This window comes from Hippocampus comes, unplaced genomic scaffold, assembly GCF_001891065.2.
Source record: "Hippocampus comes isolate QL1 unplaced genomic scaffold, H_comes_QL1_v1.1 scaffold123, whole genome shotgun sequence".
NCBI classification, from domain to species: Eukaryota; Metazoa; Chordata; class Actinopteri; order Syngnathiformes; family Syngnathidae; genus Hippocampus; species Hippocampus comes.
This window is the reverse complement of record NW_017804997.1, coordinates 124,309-149,208: the sequence shown is the minus strand read 5'-3', so window position 1 is coordinate 149,208 and position 24,900 is coordinate 124,309. Positions and strand designations below refer to the sequence as shown.

The 24,900-nt window shown below is 41.5% G+C and overlaps 1 protein-coding gene across 1 annotated transcript; it reads left to right on the top strand.

Moving 5' to 3' along the window:
- Window positions 1-4,291: 4,291 nt before the first annotated feature.
- Window positions 4,292-23,904, top strand: eeig1b (estrogen-induced osteoclastogenesis regulator 1b). Its single transcript, XM_019894643.1, has 12 exons — window positions 4,292-4,447; window positions 4,737-5,013; window positions 13,481-13,601; window positions 16,065-16,094; window positions 17,451-17,567; window positions 17,644-17,690; window positions 17,782-17,945; window positions 19,308-19,409; window positions 19,589-19,784; window positions 21,863-21,984; window positions 22,253-22,322; window positions 22,653-23,904. Exons 2-12 carry the CDS (start codon window positions 4,868-4,870, stop codon window positions 22,696-22,698), a joined length of 1,161 nt encoding a protein of 386 aa, XP_019750202.1. The 5' UTR covers window positions 4,292-4,447; window positions 4,737-4,867; the 3' UTR covers window positions 22,699-23,904.
- The last annotated feature ends 996 nt before the right edge of the window (window positions 23,905-24,900 follow it).

Below are 24,900 nucleotides of genomic sequence, written 5' to 3'. Positions count from 1 at the left end.
CACAACAGTAACCGATTCAACTCCGACTGTGGTGGCAACCGTTGAGACCCCAGTGGAGGTGTTGGCATCATCCTCAGCTTCCTCGCCGCCTCCGCCTCAGGGTCACGCTAAACCCCAGGAGCTGAAGAGCCGTATTGCCCTCAACTCAGCTCGACTTCTACAGGAGCAGAGAGTCACTAATGTCCACATCCGACAGATTGCCCAGCACCTGGAGGGTCAGAACCAGTTGCTGCAGATGATGCGTCACTCCCAGGAGGCCCAAGCCTTTGCGCAGGAACGACAAGCCCAGGCCTTGGAAGGTACTCAGGCCGCACTGCTGGCACTGGTCCAGATGCTTAGGCCGGCTCTAAAAGACTTGCGCAAATTCCTGCAGAGTGGGACTGAAGTGACAAACTTGCACAGTGCAGCAACAGGATTGACATCTGATGGGGCGATAATAGAGGAACAAAGTAGGCCAGCGACACCGCCACCTGCTCCCCAGCACTCAGAGGAGACACAATAGACTCTTTAATTTTCTCGGCACCGCCACCTGCCTCCACTGCACATCCTGAGGAATCCCTGCACAGAGACTTCAGCAAGCCTTGAAAAACATTTTATAAGTTGCCTTAGGAAGCGCATGTGTATGATTTTAGCTTTGCGTTCACCTGAGTTGGCCGTGGCTTTGGATTTGAATTGATGTTTTTATGCACAGGTCACTCCCAGCCAGTCTTCTTTTTATATGTCTGCTAGTCACGAACAAAGTATTAAAGGGGAAAAAATGTTGATGAAATCTTGTGTTTTGAAAAAAAGAGTACAGTTCATCACTGTCAATCTGGAATGTATACACTGCATTATTAGCAGAGAAACCCTAAATTAGTCAATTAGATGGAAAAAGTGACTGAGAATGTCTAAAAATGAGCTGTGAAGTGGGATTACATCATGACATACAGTAAATCAAATGAATCATAAACCGCCTTTTGAAAACAGAATGACTTTTGAAGCAATTCTTGGAATTTTTGTTCGAGTGTTATCTTCTATAAACTTCAAATTTAAATGGTGACAAGAAAATTGTTTATGTTCCCTCAATGTTTAAACTGTTTATATTCCCTTCATGCCTGCTCCCAACTGCCGAACGCAGGCAGTGTGCGTAATAAAATGAACTCCAGATCACTATGGCCGGGCGGTCCCAAGAAATGGCCGGGTTGTGAGTTTGGAGCAAGGCTAATCCTAAAACCACTGGTGTTGAATGGGAGGGCATGATAAAGAATCGCTTATTTTCTACATGATTACCTGATATCTTTAGAATTAATGGACCCGTGATTTTCTTAACTTCCGCCAGGAGGCCTCCATCGAGATCACAGACCCGCTTGAGTTAAATTCTTGACCAGACAACCGAACCCCCGAACTAGCATGGGGTCAATGAAACAATCATCCCCCCCAGAATCAACTAAGACAGGGATAGAGAGTACTTGTATAGGTCCGAAAATTTCCCCCACAAGTTCAAGCCTATGGCGTTTGCAAGACCCATAGTCCGTCCCACCCGCTTGCGTCGGAGATGGGTTGACCCTACTATGATCCCGGTGGTCGTTGCTGGTTCTGGTGTCTGACTCACAGTTACCCAATTGGGTGGACGGACATGACGGATGTGGGAGTCTCGTCGGCCATGCGGAGACCAGATGACCCTGATGGCCACAGTAGAAGCGTGGAACCGCTGCTGTCGCTCTTCCGGTTCCAGATGTCCTCCTCCCAGTTCCATCGGTTCCTCTGTCGGTGCAGCGGGCTGCGGGGCGAGATGGCGGGCCAGCTTGGGGACTAGATCAAGGAACACTCGACGGAATTCGGTCATTAAATCTGGCAAGGAGGACCGAAGTTTGGGTTGTGTGTTCGTCACTGCCAAAGCCCACAAACTCACGTGGCCGGTCCACAGACACTCCTAGTACTATCTTGTGCAAAGGCTGTAGGCTGTTGATCAAATATGAGACTCCAATCGTGCAGGGATTGACTGCAAACACTGGGTTCACCACTATAACTTGGCTGGTGAGGTAAGTTCATCTCCCTAATAGGTACCACGGGAAGGATCGAACAGGGTTGTGATGTCTGGTAACGAGACCCAAAAGCCTAAAACTGTTGGGCCATCTGACCATTTTTGATTGACAGCAAAATGAGCCAATCACCGATCTTATGGTGAAGGCATCCTTTTCATTTTTTTTGAAAAGGAACGGAGAGTAGAATTCACGTATAAATAAATGGACACATTTTATGATGTAGGCCGAAATTGAGCTTCCCCTCCTTGACAGACCAGCATCCGCCACTGGTCGACAGAGTCCATGGTCGGATAATTACAGAAGTTTCCGGAACATAATCGGACTCTATAAATGTAAACTCAGATAAAGGTATACAAAAAAATATGTATTACAGCAAAAAGTGGCGCAAAGTTGACAAAGTACAAATAATGATGCTGGTCGACACACCAGGGGAAAATGAGAGAAACCAAAAGCGCTTGCAGAAGGCAAGGGAAAAATACAAATGAAAATAGGACAAGATGACCCAGGCGCGAAAATACCACAATCGAGAGTAGTAATAAACACAGGCAAACTATTTACGGAAAACGGAGAACCAAAAAACAGAGAACGAGAACACGGAGCAATATCGAGAGCGTCTAGAAAACTGCACATGAACAATGGCTTGAGCAAGGCGAGTTATCCGACAGTCAGTTGTCGGCTTGGATGGCCTTAAATAGTTCCAATGAAAATAGTTCCAATGAAAATGTGCAGCGGGAAAGACCGGAACACGACTGCTAACTGCTGGAGACTAAAAAGCATCAGAACATGTTATTAGTATTAGTATTTTTTGTGGATAGTACATTGGTTGCCAAGCAGGAGTTCGCGGTAAACCTAAATCTGGATGCTAATGCACAACACTTGTAATTACAGAGGCCAAAGGTAACTTGTATTAATTTGAATGAATTTGGTATTAAAATATTTATTCAAATGTTGATTCTACTGACGTGTGTACACGTCATTTTGGACAACTCTGTATTGTTTTATTTTATTTCATTTACTAAATCAATCTGCTACTACAACTCGTGTGTTCCTAAGCAGTGTTTCTCAAATAGTGGGGCGAGCCCCCCTGGGGGTCGTGAGCCTCCGCCAAGGGGGGGCGCGTTTGACCTCGGGAACATGCTTTTTTATTTTTTTACTGTCCTAAAATAACGTGCAGTTGCATCTCCACTACGTTAGGGGGCTCTGCCAATGTGACTGCGGTGGCAGACGAGGAAAGATCGATGTGCTTACTGTGTCTAAAAATTTTGGTAGCGGACAGCATAAAGCTAAATAAATTAAGGCGTCACTTAAAGACATTACACCCCAATCACGCTGATAAGCTGTTTGAGTTTTTTTCAGCGAAAACGTGCCGAATATTGCCAACAATCATGCCACTTTGTGACTGCTACTTCAGTAAACTAAAATACAGGTCCCGGCTACACATTGAGCAGGAGCCGAGAGTTGCTGTGTCCTGCTTCAAACCAAAGGACACTTTGATTCTCTCCTCTTTCATCTCAAACTGCTTCAAACAACAAAGCGTGTCCCGGAAAAGTGGTTAGGACTGCACGACTGTCCGTGTTTTATGTTATGTGTTGTGTTTATTATTTTACTTTATGTTAACTGTTTTGTTAAGCGCTTTGTTACAGCTGCCGCTGTTGTGAAAGCGCTATATAAATCAGCATGTATTGTATTGTATTGTATTAATCCAGACATCATCTTTGATTAAAAAAAAATAAGCACAAATTCTTTTATATATTTTTGTTTTGTTGGTTAAAGTTTTTTTTTAATATTGTGCTCCTGAGATAATGTTGGTGATTGGTTTGAATGCATTATTAGTTATTGATTGTATGTAATTTTATTTTTCAGTATTGTATGGTTTGACATGGTCAGTCAAAAAAATATTTATTGTTAAATTAAGGATTTAATGTTATTTTTGATTTCAGATGCACTTTAAATCTTTTCTGTTCCAGTTACTAAAGCTATTCTTTGTTGGAAGTTGGTCCATAAAGTTGGTCCATATTTCTTTCTTCTTTTATTCTCTTATACGTTAATAAGGATACAGTGTTATGCAAAGGTGTACTTATAACAATTTTATAGACAAATGATACTATTTATAGTCGTGCGGGGGGGGGGCGAGATGTTTTCCTCTTACTTGGGGGGCATGACAGAAAATAATTGAGAACCACTGTCCTAGAGCAACTTTCGCACGCGTACTGTAGTTTGACTTTGTGGACAGTCCCTAAACTCTCTGCGATGCGTTCATGACCCTCCCGAGCCGGTAAGTGTTGAAATCCACAGCGGAGGGAAAAGGTCGTTACGACGCATTGGGGCAGAGAAACGACTATCAAGTACGTAGCCAGAAGTTCTCCTCAGCGGTGCCCACCTGTACAGTATCAGCGAGTGACGAGAAGCAGGCCACCGGAACGGTAAGGTTTAGTCGTCATTTTTACAAACTTGACTCGAGTGGGTGTGTTTGCGTGGCAGCTGTTTTCAAGATACTGTAGTCCGAACGAACCGGACCATTTACTTTTACGCCTCTTCTGCAACAGCAAAACCGTAAAACGGTTGACAATTCTGAAGTCACCCTAACATATAAAATAAATAGTTTTATTTGAAATCGTTTTGTCCTAACCAAAACTACTGAGTATATGCATTATTGTTGCTTTCAAAATGCAGATACGAATGTTGTATCACAAGTGTATTTTTATATTGCAGGTCAGACTACCGAGATGAATAACCCCAAACCAAAGGACTTTCAACGACCGCAATGAAGTCGAACACAATTATCTCTCACTTTCTGGTATTTTATTTTTAATGTCAGGAGCGCGCTCCAGTACCTGAGAACAATGTCTTTTTTGATGAAAAAGAAGAAGTTCAAGTTTCAAGTGCATTTTACATTAGAAGAGCTTACGGCAGTGCCTTTTGTCAACGGAGTGCTTTTCTGTAAGATCCGGTTGATCGATGGTGGGGACTTTGCCATTCTGTCATCCAGGTATGAAACACACCTTTATACACTGTTGCAACCCACAAACGCACTCAAGTCATGGCTAGTGTTGACTTTGCCCTCAGCAGGAAAGTGTTCGAAGCAGCTCTCAAGTGTTAGTGTTGCTTTTTTTTTTCTTTTTCTTTCTTTTTTAACAAAGAAGAAAGCCACAAGATGTGTCTGCATGTGGTTCAGTTAACCCTTACTCTGAGAAGTATGTCCCTCTTTGGTCCCCTGGTAAAGTTGCCATAACACTGACCTGGGCTTTGAGCCATTGTGTTGCAGCATGTTGCTATCTATCAGTTGGGATGCCAGAAGGGCCACTGGGCAAAGTTGCAACTTCATAAGAGCACCTCCCTAAATTTCCCTAACGTATAAGTATAAAGTACTGTATATAATATTGTTTACTGGTTTCTGTCTGTACATGAAGTCAAGTTTGATAAAGTGCTAATTGTTAATGTAACATACAGAGGTATCAATGAGCAATGGAAATAATAACAGGTTAACTACTAAAATTACAAAACATCTGAGTGATAAAAAGGGCAAGGCAAAGTATTGCGTGTTGTTAACACAGCGGTGATTTTCATGCTCATGACCTTTTGTTCTGTATTGTAACGGTACTTGACTTTTCTTTAAAAAAAATAGATATCGTCCATTGATTACCAAGTGCTGAGAGCAAACTCAGACACTGGTAATTGAAACTAAGGTGTAACCCATGACAGAACTGTTGCACAATAAACAAAACAAAAAAAGGTCAAGAACAGTTCAAAGCTCTTGCTTCCAAAACGTTCTGCAGTTATGTGTGACACGGATTCGACCTATGTTTAATAACGTTTACTCAAATTGTTCTTTAGTTTATCACGATTTACCTAGCAACTCATATCATAAAGATTGCTATTCAAACTGAATGTACACGTGTGGTGAGTAGTCAGGATCAGCAAGGCCTTTTTAGCTGATGTAGTGACCTACATTTTCAACCAAGATTTAAATATTTGTTGCATGAAATTGTAATAATTTATTCCAAAAAGTATATTCTACTCCTTGTGTCGTATTTCCCATAGCTGCTCAGGATCTATTGGTTTGAAATGATTGCAAAATTGTTGTGAAAAATTCTGTGGACATTCCAAAAATGAAGGCAATCCACTGAGTGTAAAAATAATTATTTGGGACCAAGCCCTGCTGCAAATAGCCAAGTTGCCAACCACGCAAACACGGAAAAAAGTACTTGATTTGCGGTTACTCATGATGAAAATGTGTTAAACTAATGCATATCATTTGTTTGGAAAACACAGGAAAATTACATAGGTTTACCACATTTTCATCATGTGTAACTTTATGTACGTTTGAATTAAGTCAATCCAAATATTTTTTTTTCTAATGAATTAACATTTATATTTTATTCTAATTCCCTATAGAAGCGAAAAGATGCCAGCAAAGTACAACTGTACATTTGTGTAAATGAAGCTCCTCCACTCACTTCAACAATTCTTTGGCATCTAGATGCAATTTTGTGAGCACAAAAACAGTTAATAGATGACTTTTCATAAGTCCAGTGTAATTAATTGCTGACTAAAAAAAAAAAAAAGCTTCTATTCTGGTAGCCTGGTTGAAAGATTATGGTGAAAAAGATTCACTAAAAAGTAAAAGAAACAACAAAAAAATAAGTAAGTGCAACACCACAAAAGTGGATGAGATGGCACACTAACCCTTGAGACGAGCTGAACCAAGCCGACACAACTTTTGCAGAATTTTACTCTGTGCTGTTTTCAGCGGCTATTAGCCGATATTATCCCAGACTATAGAGGGCAGTGTAGCTCATCAATGGCATACAACAGGGGTGGCCAACCCCCGGCTCGCGAGCCGCATGCGGCTCTTTGGCTGGTTCAATGCGGCTCCTGGGCTTTCACACGACAAGCATTGAAAACACCTCGGCGGTGGCAATGCCATTCAAACAACGGCGCTAAATACACAGAACGTACTACGTCAGCCTATCATCAATCCCGTTACTTGATTGACATAAAGGGCAACCAATCAGATGACTGAATCGCCACTCATGCGCGAGGACGGGATGCCCATGTGAATGTCACTCTTTGCAGTAACACAGTAAAAAAAAAAAGCTCTTTGTCTCTGACTGGTTGGCCACCCCTGGCATACAAACACACCATACACCATGACCTAAGTAGAAAAGTTTTTGGGGGGATTTTTTTTCGGCAAATCCAACTCAGAATTGTGGGTTTCTTTTACAATATGTTCTGTGCCGCCCCACTAGTCTAAACATGGTATTCTCATTATTATTGTGTTTGTGGAATAATAATTATAATAATACATTTCATTTATAAGCGCCTTTCAAAACAGTCAAGGACACTTTACAATCAAAAAGAACAATAAAACCACAGATAAAATTATAAATAATAAAAGGAGAGATGAATTTAAACTGAATATGCGATTTTAAATAGTGATTTTAAATAGTTGACGGCGGCAACATATAAATTGAGCAACAAAATCCATCTGGTTTTATCCTTCGCAGGGGGCGGCCATTTTGCCACTTATTGTCGACTGAAAATGGGATGGCTGAGTGGTAGAGTGGTTGCCTCCCAAACCAAAGTTTGGAGATTCAATCCCCGCCTATTGCGACCTTGTCGAAGGGTCCTTGAGCAAGAAACTGAACCCCCAATTGCCCCTGATGATGCGTCATCAGTAGTTGAATGAGGAAAAAGTGTAAAGAAGCGCTTTGAGTACCTAAGGTAGAAAAGCGCTCTTTAAGTGATATCCCATTTGCCACGAAGAAAATGACATCACAGTTGTTCGGGGCTCAGGTAATGACCAATCACGGCTCAGCTTGCGAACGTTACATTACCAAACTTAGAAAACAGATGAGCCGCGATTGGTCATTCCCTGAGGTCCTAAGGTCTCATCTGGCGGTGTGTCTCAGATTCACAGAATATGTCATCAAGACCAGGTAATAAACAGTGTGAATGTGTACGGGTCGCTTCCTACATACACATGCCATAAGCAAGTTGATAAATGATGTCCACAGCTGTGTGTGCGTGCAGCGCCTGTGCCACACCACCCCGAGATGGTCGCGGTCGAAAAAAAGACGTTCCCAAATGCATCGCTCTGAGCTACGTGCAAGCAACCTATAGCTTTGAATACGTGACTAAAATTTGAGTCACTAATGGTGTAATGGTTCGTTCACATGCCGTCTTTGCAGGTAGTAGGGGTTCGATTCCCACTGAATGGCCTAATTAAAGGTTGTCTGTCTTTACGTTGCGACCAGTCAAAGGTAAAGGCTTCCTTTTGCCTGAAGTCAGCTGGGATAGTTTCCAACTTCCCACGATCATAAACAGGATTGACGAGTGCAGCATGTGCACTCCAGATCACAACTTTCAACCTCAGAATGTGGCAGATATTTCTCTAGTCTGTAACCACTGTCATTACAATATGTGGCAGTGACTCAACACCATCCTGGTGACTGCTACATCTTGTTGCAAAAGTGTTTTGTTTTTTTAAGTTTTGATTAGTAGCTCGTTGATGTGATTTTTTATTTTTTTTTTTTTAAGGGTGCGGTGGTTGTTTTTGATCGTTCATAATAGGGCTGAATGAAAATGTGTCTTGACGGTTGGATTCCACAAGCTATGCAATGCGTAACCACACAGCAATATAGAGAGCTACAAGCAGCTACCTGTCGTACAATAGTGCAATTGTGAAATGATGAGTGGTAAAAAATGTGGCTGAACCTGTCAAACCATTCCTTGTCTCTCTAATTTTGAGCCACTGCTGACCATAGAAAACAGGCAATCTCCTTCTGATTGTGTTTATGATTCAAAGATTGAAGGCATTGGCTCTCATGTGCACAAAAAAGGCAACAATGTGTGTTGGAAAAAAATGATACGTTAAATGTGAATATATTGAATGCTTTTCTCTTTCTCTTGTGGAATGATGACTATTTACTTTTAACAATGTACCATTGATGTTTTTGGATGATGACGATGTCTGTTGGCGTCTTACTCTAATATTACGGTGGAATTAAATAGAAAGAGGTAGTTCACTATTTAGAGCACAATGGAGGAGTTGAGTCACAGTCAAACAAGATATCTTTTGCTCCTTTGTCTCTGGCCTCTCAGTTCTAGCTGCAGATTTTCTCTGTCGCGTCTCTGTTTCAAGAAATATTTGATAAACCAAAACTCGCTCGATTAGTCTGGAAAGATGAAAATAGACAGAGATGCAGCACTGTAGATGGATAGCCAGTTGATCCTGTGAAGAAAATTAAAATTGTCACAGCGTCAATATTCACGGAGATTGCGATGTTTCTTGTCAACAAACAAAATGAAACTTTGGGTTCTCAAGAACAGACACTTTTATTTGTCCAGCAAGCACCTTTTTCACTCACACCTACTATCCCGCTTATCTCCCATATGTTCTTGTGAAACCAGCCATAACTCTCTTCGCAACTCGTGACAGCTAGAGTGTATACTTCATGGGCCAGAGGAATTTCCATACATTACCTATCTCCCTTTTAAAGGTACAATATCATAATCAGAGGGCGGCCCGGTAGTCCAGTGGTTAGCATGTCGACTTCACGGTGCAGAGGTACCGGGTTCAATTCCAGCTCCGGCCTCCCTGTGTGGAGTTTGCATGTTCTCCCCGGGCCTGCGTGGGTTTTCTCTGGGTACTCTGGTTTCCTCCCACATTCCAAAGACATGCATGGCAGGCTGTTTGAACACTCTAAATTGTCCCTAGGTGTGAGTGTGGGCGTGGATGGTTGTTTGTCTCTGTGCGCCCTGCGATTGGCTGGCGTCCGATTCAGGGTGTCCCCCGCCTACTGCCCGAAGACGGCTGGGATAGGCTCCAGCACTCCCCGTGACCCTCGTGAGGATCAAGCGGTTCGGAAAATGAATGAATGAATATCATAATCAGAATCAGATTAATTGGCCGTGTATTAAAAAAAAAAAACACAAGGAATCTACTTCCCAGTTACAACCCGTTCAGAGGGACATAGACAAGACAGCAATAATCAACACCGGGGAGACGGAACGGGAAGCCTTTCCAGCTCGATTCAATCTACTTAAGTCTGCACAACATCGAACCTCTTTCTTGTTTGCTTTACGACCGGAACCATGGCAGCAAACCACTCTTTAGGCGATGTTACCTTCTCGATGATGCCTTCTGTTTCGAGTCGCCATTCTTCACTTATGGGACGAGTGGCAGTAGTACTCATCTGAGAAGGATTTTCACAGGTTCTGTCTCCAAGGGGCCCCTTGTTCCAAAAAGTGCTTTCACGTGGTCTACTCTCTAGACAAGACCCTTTGTCACAGCTTCTGGTCAGCTAAGCAGATGACTGCAGTTACCTATTATTACATACACAGGAAAAGTGTATTCTTTACTCCTGCGCACTGTATTGGCTGTGAACCACCCCCTACATCTGAGCTTCCCACGGGAACCAACAAAGTGTCTTCCTGCTGTACTTAATTTATGGGATGTAAAGAGCTTCTTCGACGTAGTTTCATTTATAACAGTCACATCAGCCCCTGTATCAACCTTAACCCTTTCATGCACCAATAATGATAACCTGTAACCTGATAACATGATAAGCTGTCCACTGCCATAACCGCTGTCCCTGAAAGGGTTAAACTTAAGTAGCATCTTTTCTATTTCAAGTGGAATATTCCATTTACCTGAGTTAGCCTCCTTTCTGACTTCACCCAAAATGTGGAAGTGTCACATGCTTTGAGTGATTTCATTCACTGTTTTAGTGTGACACAGTAATGCCTAATGTCCTCTTTCATTGTACTTTTTATCGGTACTTTTGAGAGCAGGACATTTCCCCTTTTCCTCGTGCTGTGTTCTGCACCTACCGCAGTTCTTGTCTTTCTTTGGGTCTGTGTACTGCGCTTCGTGTTGCGTTCAACGCCGACTGTCATTAGCCGCTTATATGTCCGGTGGCTGAGACCGAAGGCTGATTTGTTTAGCCACCTCTTCTTGTCGTACTTGCTGGATGACTCGCCTGCTGTGAGCTGAATATTTCTTGTCTAGAATGCCAGCAACTAGTTTACATTGGTTGTGTTCCTCTCTCTTGTCACCAAACTCACAGTTCTCTGCCAAATCAAATAAAAGTCTGATATACGCTGCTGCTTTTTCCCCGGCTAGCTGGGTTTGCTGATAAAAGCAGGCCCATTCGAGTAGTAGATTCCAGCTTGGAATGAAATATTTGTCAAAGTTCTTGAGCAAAACATCATCGTCCTTTTTATGTCACTTGTTATCATACTCAAAGGAACAGAAATTTTTTTTTTTCTTCACTATTCACACCTTAAATGAGGGAACAGGCTTGGACCTCGCCATCCTCTGTTTAAGTTTCATCTTCATCCGAAAGCATGGAAATCTGTTTCCACTTCGCCCATTCTCCAAACTCGTGAATTTAAGCTCTTCAGGGGGACTAAACTTCAACATCGTAATTGCGTTCGACTGGTCTCTTTACTTCTGACACCATGTGATGTTTCTTGCCGTTAAACAAAATGAGCCTTTGGGTTCTCAAGAACATGCACTTTTATTCGTCCAACAAGCAACTTTTTCATACACACCTGTCATGCCGCTATCTCTAATCTCTTCTCGTGAAATCCACCTTATCCCCCCGTCATGACTAGCGAGAGCTGGAGTGTATTCTTTTAAGGCCTATGGGAATTTCCAAATTTGATATTTATATAGATAGTCATATTAATAATACAGTTTGAGATACGAGTGAACCAACTTTGGAGTTTTTCAAGATACAAACTGTTATTCAGCGAAATTTATTTGTTTGTTTTGACTTGCAAGTGCCAACTAGAGATGTGAGCGCTGTATGGTGGCAATAAACACAATTTACCTCACCTCATAATAAACTGTAATTTGGCAAATAGTGAACAATTCCCGGTCCCAACCGATATGGCTGTTTTTAAAGGCGCTTTCTGATATTTGGCAGAATAAAATTCCTACAACCGATTGATTGGCCGATTCATTAACAAAAATACGTCATGAGTAAAATAACTTATTTCTTTGTCCTGAGCACTTCCAGCAATAAGGTCAAGGTCATCTTTATTGTCAAATATGCTTTATGTATAAGATATAGCACAGATGAAATTTCAATAACAATATGAAGAGAAAAATCTGCAAAAATCAAACAGTATTTTATTTTGGCGGGGTAATCTTTGAATGTCTTTTGTTGTATGTTGTAATTATATGTAATTCATATCCCACAAACACAATAATAATCCGAATACCGTGTTTAGACTTCTGGGGACAAGATTTTTGCGTTGGCTTCCCCTTGAAAGATGTTTGAAGGGGCAAAGTTCATATTGGTACATGGTCAGGGCTTTCCCCAAATTCTCAATCCTTTTTCCTCACTGCTACACTGAGTTTGCTTGTGTGGATTGTACATATGTCTGCAACCTTTTTAATTGCTGACACATTCAGTCTATTCACGATTTACGATTCGGCTGAATTGCCAACTACGCATGCTGTTCGCTCAACCATTTACCAGCCATTTTATCATATTACACCTCGTTATTTTTGGTTCCGCACGCATCCCCTCAAATTTGATGAAGAATATTACGAGTGAATGTATTAAGTCATATGAGCTGGGAAACATATGTGTATGATTGACACTCACTCTGCTACTCAATTAAGTACCGTACAATGCTAATGGGATCCCACTATGTTCGCCTTCACGAAAATATAAGCATACTTCCATCCAACACTTAGACATTACTCTCCATCGAATTTTTTTAAGCTGTCTTTCAAGAAAGCAAAGGCCTGAATCTGGATATAGTGTGTTGTGTAATTACTGTCAAGTGCAGCACGTGTAGCCATTTGGAGGTTTCTCATATGGACGTTTTTCATATCCTCCAACATGAGATTGACGGGGAGAGATAACATCAGATTTCACCACCAGGCTGAGAAAAGCCAGCACGCTGATCTCATGTGTGCGTGCGTGTGCCCGTTGTGACATTTGCAAACCACTGACCTCTGTAGCATTAGTTTCCTAGTAACCTTGCCGCAGTTTTGGACATTGGGTGGGATCTTCCTCCACCTCTCATTTATTAGTTTAGTTTGAAAAAGAGGCTGAGGAAGGAGGACCACATTCCCACGAGGCCACAATTTTGCACCGCTAACTCCCAGATTCCCAAAAATGAGACTGAGATATCCTTTTTATTTTGTTGTTCATTTATATCTGCACTGCAATACTGTGACTGGGGGGTGGAGGTGGGGAGGTGCAGGGGGTTGAGTCATAGGACTTTCTACAAAGTAATAATCTACCTATATAAATTCTGTGTCTTAAATCATCTCTTGTTATTTGTAGCGGGACGGTAAATGTTGCATTTTGCAATCCGCATCTGCAGTGCTCATTCAAAGAGCAATCCAAGAAGTGTATCATTTAGTTCACAATGTCCTTTGTCAAGCATTTGATCTGTACGTGTCTTGATTTGTACATGTATCTCGACAGGGAGGAGGTGCAACAGAACTGTGTCCGATGGGGGAAGAAGTTCTCTTTTGTGTGTAAAATGAGCGCCAATCCAGTAACCGGCATATTGGAACCCTGCATCTGTAGGGTATCTGTACGCAAGGTAAAGTACAGTTACCAGCAGACGTTGCTTAAATACAGTACAGTGCTCCCTCACTTAGTGCGGTTAATGGGGACCGTAACCCTGCCGCGATAAGTGAAAAACCGCGAAGGAGGGTTTCCCCCCTAAGAATTTTTGTTTAAGTGTATATGGGTACCAGCAAGTTTAAAATATGTAAACAGTATTTATACTTTACATATCTGAGACAAAGACTACAGCAGTACATGTATTTGCTTTAATCTTCCATTATAAAACCTTATACAGTAATTAACATTCATCAGCGTTGCTTTCTGAGCAAGACAAAGAGACTTGTGTCAGTGGCGTCGAAGGTGTGCTCTGACGGTGTACCCGCCGTCAGCCTCCAGCTAGCTCCTGGCACAGCCCATGTGTTTATGATAAGACAATTAATCAGTAGTGATGAGGAGGAGGCGAAGAGAGACTTGCTGCTTTTTTCGGACAATCCCAATCAGCCCCCCCCCCCCTCTCTCTCTCTCTCTTGTACGCGCGCTCTCGCTCGCTCGCGCTCACTTTTGCTTTCACTCTCGTGCACCCTCCCCCTGCCCCCTTTCCTCCGCCGCGCCCGTAGCAAACACAATAAAAAAAGACTATGCCATAGAGAAGGCAGGCGAATAATCAGAGTCAACAGCGTGATGAGACACACCGATCAGAGTCAACAGCGTGACGAGACACGGGGGAAGGTGCTGGGCGGGGCTGCGAAGATGCGCAGCCAATCAGCGTACGCGATAAATTAACTCGTGCTGTCATTGGTCAACGTCGCGCCGGGAAACAATTATGCGGACAGTCACGTACAAAACTTCTGAGTCATTCCACATTTTTTTTTCTGATTACAGTACTTTGGGGGGAAAAAAACGCAGTGCAGTGAAGCCGCAATAAATGAAGCGTGATATAGCGATATCAGTAACTTGCCGGTTTCTAAGGTCGCACCGTGTGTGGGGTGCTCTGATAATGTCAACACAGAGCACCACACTTATTAAGATTCTCTTCCACCAATGATATCGAAGAAAGTCCATCAAGGCAAAAATCTCGTGATCACAGATGTTCTGTGAAAAAAAACAAGACAGACACTCAGATGTGAACAGACATGTTTCCGAAGGTACCGGAGGCAGGAGTGCTCTTCACTGGCTATGTCGTCAAGAAGATACTTGCTTTGGAAAATACTTCTTGCCAAACCCACTTTTCTACAAAAAAAAAAAAAAAAACAACTTCTGGTAGGATGTTTGGTTTTATTTATTACTGCTTCTTTGTTCATCAGTCAGAACAATGTTTTGATTGGCTACATTCAATCACAAAATAATTCATTGAACGAAATGACTCGAGAGTAGTCTGCTTTTCCCCAAAAATCAAAGATCTTTGGTTTCAAATTAAATTGTTGGCCTGATCCATTTTGAAGCGTTTTATCGGGACAAATCAACAAATTTATCATACAGTCTAATAAGACACAGGAATTGTTGGCCAGGGCACAATTGGGACAAAAACAATTTGATTGTCTTAACCGTTTCAGGGACAGCGGTTACTACAGTGGACAACTTGTCATGTTATCAGGTTACAAGTTATCATTATTGGTGCATGAAAGGGTTAATGTGTGTACCCGGCCAAAAGCACTCTTGGGCTGGTTATCTTCATTTGTGCTGTGTCCCATTTGTTTTTGTTTTTTTAAGTTGTTGTTGTTTTTTATTCCTGCATTTTGATCACATCCGCTTTCCATTTATTTATTTATTTTAACTGTGTTTATTTGAAAATAAACCTTTTGGGATTTTTGCTGGCACTCCTGTCTTTGCATGTCTTTGCGCATTTGAGCAACCTTCTGTTACTCCTCACCACAAAATCTGACTAACTCACTTAAATAGACATTAAAGAATTACCTCTTGAGCCCATTTCCATTTGCTAATGCAAACAGCAGCACTTAGGAGGCACATAAACTGTCTCCCAGATTCATTCAAAATTCTCATCAGATTTTGTAAGTTGGCATTCTGCTCAGTGATAACGTGTATCTCAAATTATGTGGGAGTGGGAGTCGTTTCTGCCACATGATGTTTCAGTAGCCTGTCACGTGCTTACTCTGTAATGTTGTATGCGCCCATGTTTATGTTATAGGGAGTCGCATGCCTCCTTGTTAGTTCCACCAAGTCTGCCTGGTTTGTTGCCATTTCTCTGTATTTCTCCGCTCTTTTTATTTTGTTGTAAAGTCCACCTTCGCTTAATTTTTTCATCATTTACGAAAATTGAAAATCTTGCACCTTATATTACGCTATCCACCCTCAAATGAAATCAAACTTTGTTTTAACTTACTTTTAGCGACTGGAAAATTATGTCATCGAGAATGTAAAACTTAAACAGTACTACAAATCTCAAAACAACATGGCTGGCCATTGTGTATATTTAATTGACCCTTACTGTTTTTTTTAATCAATGCTAATTATTGAATCTCATAATTGATCTTTGCAGGAGCTTAAAGGAGGAAAAACCTTTTCAAAGGTAAGATTGTTTCCTAATCTGCAGTAGTAGTATGTTTTAGCAAACAAATTCAAGTGCTGTCATGCTTCCTTCATAAAAAACATTTTTATTGCATTCGCAGTGGTAAAAGGCAATGTTAAATACCAACCATGTGACACCCTTTGAGCAAGGCTTTGTGACACAGCCAAGAGGTGATACGTTTGTGATGTTCACTGACTGAACCTGAAACAATCCAGTCCAGCAATATACTGTAGAGATATCCAACTGAATAGCAAGCTTTACATTGCTCAAGAATTTCAAATTCACATTTTACCTGTTATTCAGCAAATATTATGATTGTCTCTTGTATAACCTTATTTTAACTTGAACATTATTCTTTATAATGATAATTATTGTTTCTGTAGACTGAACATATATTTATAACAGCTAAAGGTGTAATCAACATAAAAAGCAGAGAGTTGCCCTTGGTTATGAAAAAAAATAAATAAACTGGTATACTGAGAAACAGATGTCAAAACGTGTAGCCCAAGGAAAACAACAGCTGCTGACAGAAACATTTTACGCTAAAAAGAAAGACTCTAGACCAGTGGCTCTTAACCTTTTTAGAGGTACCAAACCCAACCAGTTAATATGCACATTCACGGAAACCTTCATGAGTGAAAAAAAAAACAAAACTCACCTCCGTTATATATATATATAAAATACAAGATATAAAAAAAAACACATTTATTAAAAACAGAAAAAGTGAATAACATATCAAGGAATAAGTATACTTTTTTTTTTTTTTTTTTAATTGAACTACGTACTATCACGACAGTCACACGTTGACTACTAAGCGGACTAAATTTCCCTCAGCACTGATTGGACAAGACAGGAGTGCCAGGTTAAGAACCACTGATCTAAAAGAACTGTGAGTGGCATCAGTATCGAACTCCGGAATGCACGAGTGAAGGTCATGGTCATGTGCTACACCAGAATACCCAAGCTTCTTCATCAGCAAGAAGAATAGGAATGCGGTGAGATTTGCAGAAATAATACGGAGATGAGGCTAAACAATTCTGGGACAAAGTTTTTTGAACGGATGAGACGAAGAATACCCTTTACCAAGGTGATGGAAAAGCAAAAGCTTGGAGAATCATCTTCTCATGATTCTCAACATGCGAGTTCATCTGTGAAACTCAGTGAAGGTTTTGCATCTGGTTTGTGTTTTTTTTTTTTTTACTGAGTTTCTTTTTGACTAAACTTCATTAGTATCCCATGACAGCATTTGCAAATGAGTGTACAGGAAACATTGTGTCTGCCCATTTTGTTGTCAGGATGTGTTCATCTTAAAGTGTTCTGTTGTTTTCTCTGATCTGCTTCTGTTACGGGGTCCAGCTGGGTTTTGCTGATCTGAACATTGCAGAATTTGCGGGCTCCGGGTCTACAGTTCGCTGCTGCATCCTGGAGGGCTATGATACAAAAAATACCCGCCAGGACAACTCAATTCTCAAGGTAAGTTACACACTCATTCAAAAGACAGCTCAGCAGATTCACTGAACCACGCATGTTTTTTCCATCTATTTATTAGGTGACAATTGGGATGGCACTTCTGTCTGGGGATCCGTGCTTTAAAATGTAGGTCTTTATTTCTGTCAGGCATAAATTCACTCCGGTTCCTTTAAAAAATAAAAATAAAAAAATAAATCATATGCGGCTTCATCAACAGGCCTCCCAGCACAGCAAAATCTGTCTCTGTCAGAGATGACGATCCTAACCTGCAGCTTGACTGTAAGGGTGATGATTGCACTGACGTCAAAATACAACCACTCAGCACAATTGTGGAGGGACCTTGCGCCCATAAACCGAGACAGACATCGATTCGCAGCACAGGTAACCACTTAGTGTGTGTATTAACATACAGTTTTATGTAGATTCTCATAGCCTTCTCCAAAGTGCTTGAAGTTTTATGTATCAGTATGATTGCTGTCCTAATTTCAGCCTCACATTCTCAAAGGATGTGATTTAGCTTTAGTTGAAATGTCTCAAACATTAAATGAAATAAAAGTCGGTGCCACGAGGTAGCTGCTCGGTCAACTTTTGCCATGACCTGATCTATGTTTCACCCAAATCTACCTGTATGATCATGCTAAATGAGCCGACTGTCAGCGAACTTGCATATTTCCATGTTTGTTGACACAACCTTACAGTGTGGTACCTCCACCCTCTTGCCACATACATCTGTACTTCCTGAAATTACCATATTTTCTGCACTATAAGGCACTCCGGATTATAAGGCGCACCTTAAATGAATGGCCAATTTTAAAACTGTTTTCATAGATCAGGCGCACTGCATTATAAGGCGCATAGAATATAAGCTACAATAGTGACTACGGTTGTGTTATGCATCCAGTAGATGGTGCTATGCTAAAGGGAATACAATACAATACAATACAGCTTTATTTATATTGAGCAAAACCATGCAGAACTCGTCACAAACACGGACATGAAACATATAAATACAAATGGCATTACAAAACAATAAATGAGAGACAAAAGTCATGAAGACAATTGGTTCAACAAAAAAAGCACACAAACCTCGTGGGGGTCACATCGCAAGGGGCTAAATATCCTTAGAAGTCTTGCTTGTCTCCTTCTTCCTTCATGTAGTCAGTAATTATCTATGCTTTTGGTATTATCTTCCTTTCATAATGGCTGCACAAAGCTCACAAAGTAGTTGTCTGTTTGAGTGTGTGTTGGTAAATACACGTGTCAATTAGTGTCGAGCAGAACCCTTTTAGGTTACTATTGGTTCCTGCTAATAATCACCACTAGATGGCAATGGAACACGAACAGGGAAACGACTCAATGGGGAATATAAAGAGACTGTGACACCATATATAAGGCACATCGGATTATACGGCGCATTGTCTCTTTTGAGAAAATCAAATGCTTTTAGTAGGTGCACCTTATAGTGCGGAAAATACAGTAATTGAACCCATCTGTGGCCCTACATCTTCAGCCATGACTCGATCACACTTTTGTTTTACATTATTCATCACACATTTGTTGTGCAAACAAAGCCCGGCTCGTCGGGGCTTTTTGTTTTTCTACACCTCTGTACTCACTGCAAACCTAAGATATATGGCACTAGTATGAGTGACTGTGTGGGAAGCGGTGCGGGGGACGTTAATCTTCATATTTTTTTGCAAGACTGCGCGTAACGTTTTTTCCACCAATATGTTGGGGCTTCAGGACAGCCTGGTGAGAGGGTTAACGTCACCAACCAAGATGATGTCTTTCACACTGGTCATTTCCGCAACTCCAGCTTTGCCAGCCAGCATAGCAAGATATCAGGTCAGGCAGTCTCCTTATTCTTGGATCGTCGGAAATTTGACTTGCTTGAATTGTGATGCTTTGTTGTGTATAATTCAGGATTCCTGTTAATACCACACGGCTTAGTCAAACACACAAAGTTTTATCCGAAATAACCAGGGAAGGGGTTATCCAAGGTCAAAGCTTGTCTCCTTCTCTAGGTTACAGCACAGGTCACTCGCGCTCCTCCAGCCTGACTGATCTCAGTCACCAACGAAACACCTCCTCCAGCAGCAACGCCTCATGTGGTTGTGTGCATCCGCATCCAACACAACCGCATCAGCAAGGAACTCCCACCAAACCGGAGAGACCCCCACTACCCTCCGTGGCTACCATCATGTCTAATAGATCATCCAGGTAATCTCGCATGCTATGCTCTTGTAGCAAAAACAAAAACAGATCCTGCAGAACATCAACCACATCGCTCTCGCAGAGCACACACTGGTACCACTCAAGGGTTTGACTCCCAGGAATGTGTAAACTTCAGAATTCTTCCAATCTGCGGAGAGTGCACATATTCGATGTGTTTGGAATTGAAGTTATGTGAAGGTTTTTTGGAGCTCTGGACAATATGCATTTGACAATTCCAGACTCTTGATAGTCCTGTCACACAGTGCCATAATTCCATTTCAGAGTTGCAAGAGATATCTGCAGCCTATCACAATGTGTGTCACAGTCTTCGCTCAAGGCTTTTCTGTCTGACTGAAAATTCTTGAATCAGTGGCAGAGTCCATCAGTAAGGACTTGCAGAATGGTAGGCTTCAACAAAAAAAAAACTTATCACAAGATAAGAAACCGCTTGAATCAACACATCTAACAATTTTCACAACCTCAGTGCCATGTATAAATCTTTTTTCACGTGATTCATCACAGTATAAAACTTTGTACAATGCAGCCAGGCATAGCTATACAATAGCATTTTACTTTTACTTTTTTACTTTTTATTTTATGTTAAACTCCTGCAGGAGGAGTTTAAGTATCTTGGGGTCTTGTTCACAAGTGAGGGCAGGAGGGAGCGAGAGATCGGCAGACGGATCGGTGCAGCATCTGCCGTGCTGCGGACTATGTATCGGTCTGTTGTGGTAAAGAAGGAGTTGAGCCAAAGGGTGAAGCTCTCAATTTACCGGTCGATCTACGTTCCAACCCTCATCTATGGTCACGAGCTATGGGTCGTGACCGAAAGAACGAGATCCCCGATACAAGCCGCCGAAATGAGTTTCCTCCGCAGGGTGTCCGGGCTCTCCCTTAGAGATAAGGTGAGAAGCTCGGTCATCTGGGAGGGGTTCAGAGTAGCGCCGCTTCTCCTCCATGTCGAGAGGAGCCAGATGAGGCATGGGCATCTGATTAGGATGCCTCCTGAACGCCTCCCCGGTGAGGTGTTCCGGGCACGTACCACCGGCAGGAGGCCCCGGGGATGACCCAGGACACGCTGGAGAGACTATGTCACCCAGCTGGCCTGGGAACGCCTCGGGATCCCCCGGGAAGAGCTAGAAGAAGTGGCTGGGGAGAGGGAAGTCTGAGCTTCCCTGCTAAAGCTGCTGCCTCCACGACCCGACCCCGGATAAGTGGTAGAAAATGGATGGATGGATTTTATTTTACGCTCTTAAAAAAAATGTCGCAGTTCGGAATGAACTGAATAGCGATCGGTTCCCACAAATGTAGAGACCAAATATAACTCCGTAACAAGAATATTTATTTACAAGAACAAAAGCGCATGACAAAGTATAAACAGAAATCGCTGGTCAGCAAGAACCAGGATTAAAACAAAACATTCCCAAAAAGCCTTTGAAAAAGGCAAAGAAAGATTTAAATCGGGAATACCAAATGAAATGACAAAAGTCCAATCCACTTGACAAAACAAAAGCGAGATCAAATGACAAAACAAGGACTATACTTACAACAACGCGGAACTAAGGGAACAAGAACGACTATTATGAGAGCGAGAGGTTGTGAAAACAAACGCTTGAACAAGAGCAGCAACAAGCTCAATAATCCGACAAGCAGCAGTCATCTTGTCAGTCCGAAATACATGGCTCATCAATATCGGCAGCAGGTGTGCACACTGATCATGACAAAAAATTTGCAATTCCCACAAATGTGGTCGAACATTAACAGGATAAAAAAAACACCACTCATGTAATGTAATATGTTTCTGCTTAACATCTCGATTACAACTAACAACATGCGGAAGCTAACCAATCAGTGGTTAGCTAGGTAGCTTATGGCTAACAATCAAACGTAGCAGTCTTTATTTATTTTTTTGTTTGTTTGTTTTTTGTATGTTTGTTTGTTTGTTTGTTTTTCAAAAATGTCGGACTCCAAAGTTTAAGACCATTCGAAGTTAATTTATCGCCGTAAAGTCTGCTTTGAGGCAAACATCAAGTGTCGGTTAATTCAAAATAATTCAGATACAATCAATTTGTTGTGTTGCACAGAAGGAAGAATGGCATGATGGAGAGGCAGCATAGCTGTGTGGATGATACCCGCATTGATGCTGATGACATTGTGGAAAAGATTGTTCAGAGCCAGAATTTTTCGGACCGCAGCAACAATGAAGGTTCGAGCACCAGCCTTTTTTAAGCGACTGAAGTTTACTTGAATAGGACTTTGAGTTAATATAATTACATTTGTTTTTGTATTACTTCCTGTGTAATCTTACCAGTTTTTGTAACTTTTTAATTTTTGGTATCGAACTAATCCACTTACGGATAGCCAGGAAATGCAGACTGTTTATGAGCGCTTATACGTTCATTTCTGTTCACAAATCCAGTAAAGGGCAGTAATGAGGATAATGAAATTAACATTGGGTTTTTTTCCCCCTCCAGACAGCAACTTGAAATTGTTTGTCAGCAAAGATGGGACCACGACCCTTAGTGGGGCGCAGCTCTCCAACAGGTACAGTGCTCAGTGTTTTTTCTCCCTACATCTCACTAAAATCTGCCACTATTTAACCGTTTCAGGGACCGCTGGTATAGGCTCCAGCCCCCCTCGCGACCTTATTGAGGATAAAGCGGTTCGGAAAATGAATGAATGAATAATTAATGTTAATGTCACAGCTGTGCATCAACCATTACAATGGACACTTATGTGTGTTGCCATCCACTGCCATTATTTTTTTTCATGCCTAAAGACTAATAAAAACACTTGAGAAAAAAAATCATGATTAAAGTTATTGTTATTTGTGTATGAAAGGGTTAACCAAAATGCACACTTTTTTCTTCACAGAGTAACACCTGGTGTCTTTGAAGCTGTGGTCATTGAGACACATTGAATGATGCAACATCCCGTGTGCTGCAAGACGAGCTGGATTCTCAAACTTCTGAATGTAGGGGGGGATTGTGTACAAGCGTGTGCAAGTCTGCCTTCAAGGACACACCACTTTTAGATAAGACTACTATGATATATCGGCAGTGCTATATGTTGTTGCCTTTCATGCAGTCAGCGCAGGTTTGAATCCCTTCCGGTGCCTGTCCCAAGCCTTGGATAAAAAATGGATAGGTTGCATCAGGGATGGAATCCGGCGTTAAAAACACTTGACTCATGATGACTGAACAACTCTGATAGATGGAATGGCAGCATGAGTGATGTCGTGGCGACAGAAGTGTACTGTAAATATAAAGCCCAAGTTGGCGCCGTAGAGAAAGATAAATGAGCACATCGGCCTGATGAGCCTTGTTGAATGTCAGAGTTACTGTATCACATTTATATCAAATAATTGAATTTCACTTTGGAATATATTTCACTCATTTAATACTGCTTGTGCAAAATAACTAAAATCAAATGTAGCCGTTGTTTCAAGTTGATGGTGTATTTAAGCATTTTGCTAGAACATAATTTTGTCAGTCATAATTTTCTCACTGATTTTTTTTCCCAATGACTTCAAAATCAACAAATGACTTGAAAGCCTGACTCAGTAGAACACTGAAGAAATTATGTTTTAAGTTTTTTCAGTCCTCCGGGAGTTTGTACACGCATATGATTTCTATGTACAGTAAATTGCACTTCTTTCTCATTAGGAAAAAAAAAAGGAATCTTATCACATTCAGGCTATAAAAGGAACAGATAAATTGAATTCCATATAAGGAATTTAAAGCAGGTGTTGAATCAGGCAACTTTAGTTCGTATGATCGTACAAAATCCAACATATAACTGGCCCCCAGCTTTTATTCCGTTCTATATTGTTACGTGATCTCTGTGTTACCTGCTTAAACCGTTTTGCACACATCTAAGAGGATTCATAGAAAAACCTCTTAAAGGCAATGCACATTACATGTTAAATGGCCCACATGTTTTTTTTTCTTTTATTCAAATGTCTATTTTTCTCAAAAGCTCATATGGCATGCCATATGTAAAACTCTACTGTGTACTGAACGCTCATTGAACCAATCACAAATGAGACACAGATTCCGTTGCTTTATCTTCCATTCCATCCGATCTTTGCATTGGATTTATTAAGTAAAAAAATCTTTCGCATACAGCCAAAATTTTGAATTTCATTGTGACTATCCATCCAAGTCATGCGGGTGACGAGCAGATGTTTTTCTTTGTTAACGAAAATCAGCAAATTAACAATTGTTGGCAATGATACTAATGTTATGTTTATAAGAACTTTTAGTTGTTGACGGCCTAGAACAAGGGTGTCAAACTCATTTTAGTCGCGGGCCAATTTGGAGTTACGTCTTCCCTTGGCGGACCATTATGACAGTGAAACCACAATATTATTACTTGTACACAACAAATTACTAGTTTATTCGTTTTGAAATCAGTCAAGTCAATTATAATATTTTGTTCAATTATTGTTCAAGTTGGGCGGCCTGGTGGTCCAGTGGTTAGCGTGTCGACTTCATAGTGCAGAGGTAGCGGGTTCAATTCCAGCTCCGGCCTCCCAGTGTGGAGTTTGCATGTTCTCCCCGAGCCCGTGTGGGTTTTCTCCGGGTACCCCGGTTTCCTCCCACAATCCAAAAACATGCATTGCAGGCTGATCAAACACTAAATTGTCCCTAAGTGTGAGTGTGAGTGCGGATGGTTGTTCGTCTCTGTGTGCCCTGCGATTGGCTGACAACTGGTTCAGGGTGTCCCCCGCCTACTGCCCGAAGACAGCTGGGATAGGCTCCAGCACCCTCTGCAACCCTTGTGAGGATAAAGCGGATCAGAAAATGGATGGATGGACCTAATAGTTGTTCGTAAATTTTTTTTTAGCTGACTGACTGAACACATGGTCAGAAGCCGAAGAACCTCAGTCAGTTCAACCCTTTCATGCACCGTGTAATCCGATAACATGATAAACTGTCCACTGTAGTAACCGCTGTCCTTGAAAGGGATAATGTGCATGCTAAATGAGGTGTCCACTGAATTTCGTGGGTGTCAAAAGTTGTATAGCACTAAAAGGAAAATGAGAGATGTCGATGCGGGGTGCAGTTATAGGCCACTCAAGTAAGGACTCATCATAGCAATAAGACACTAATGCTGTGCC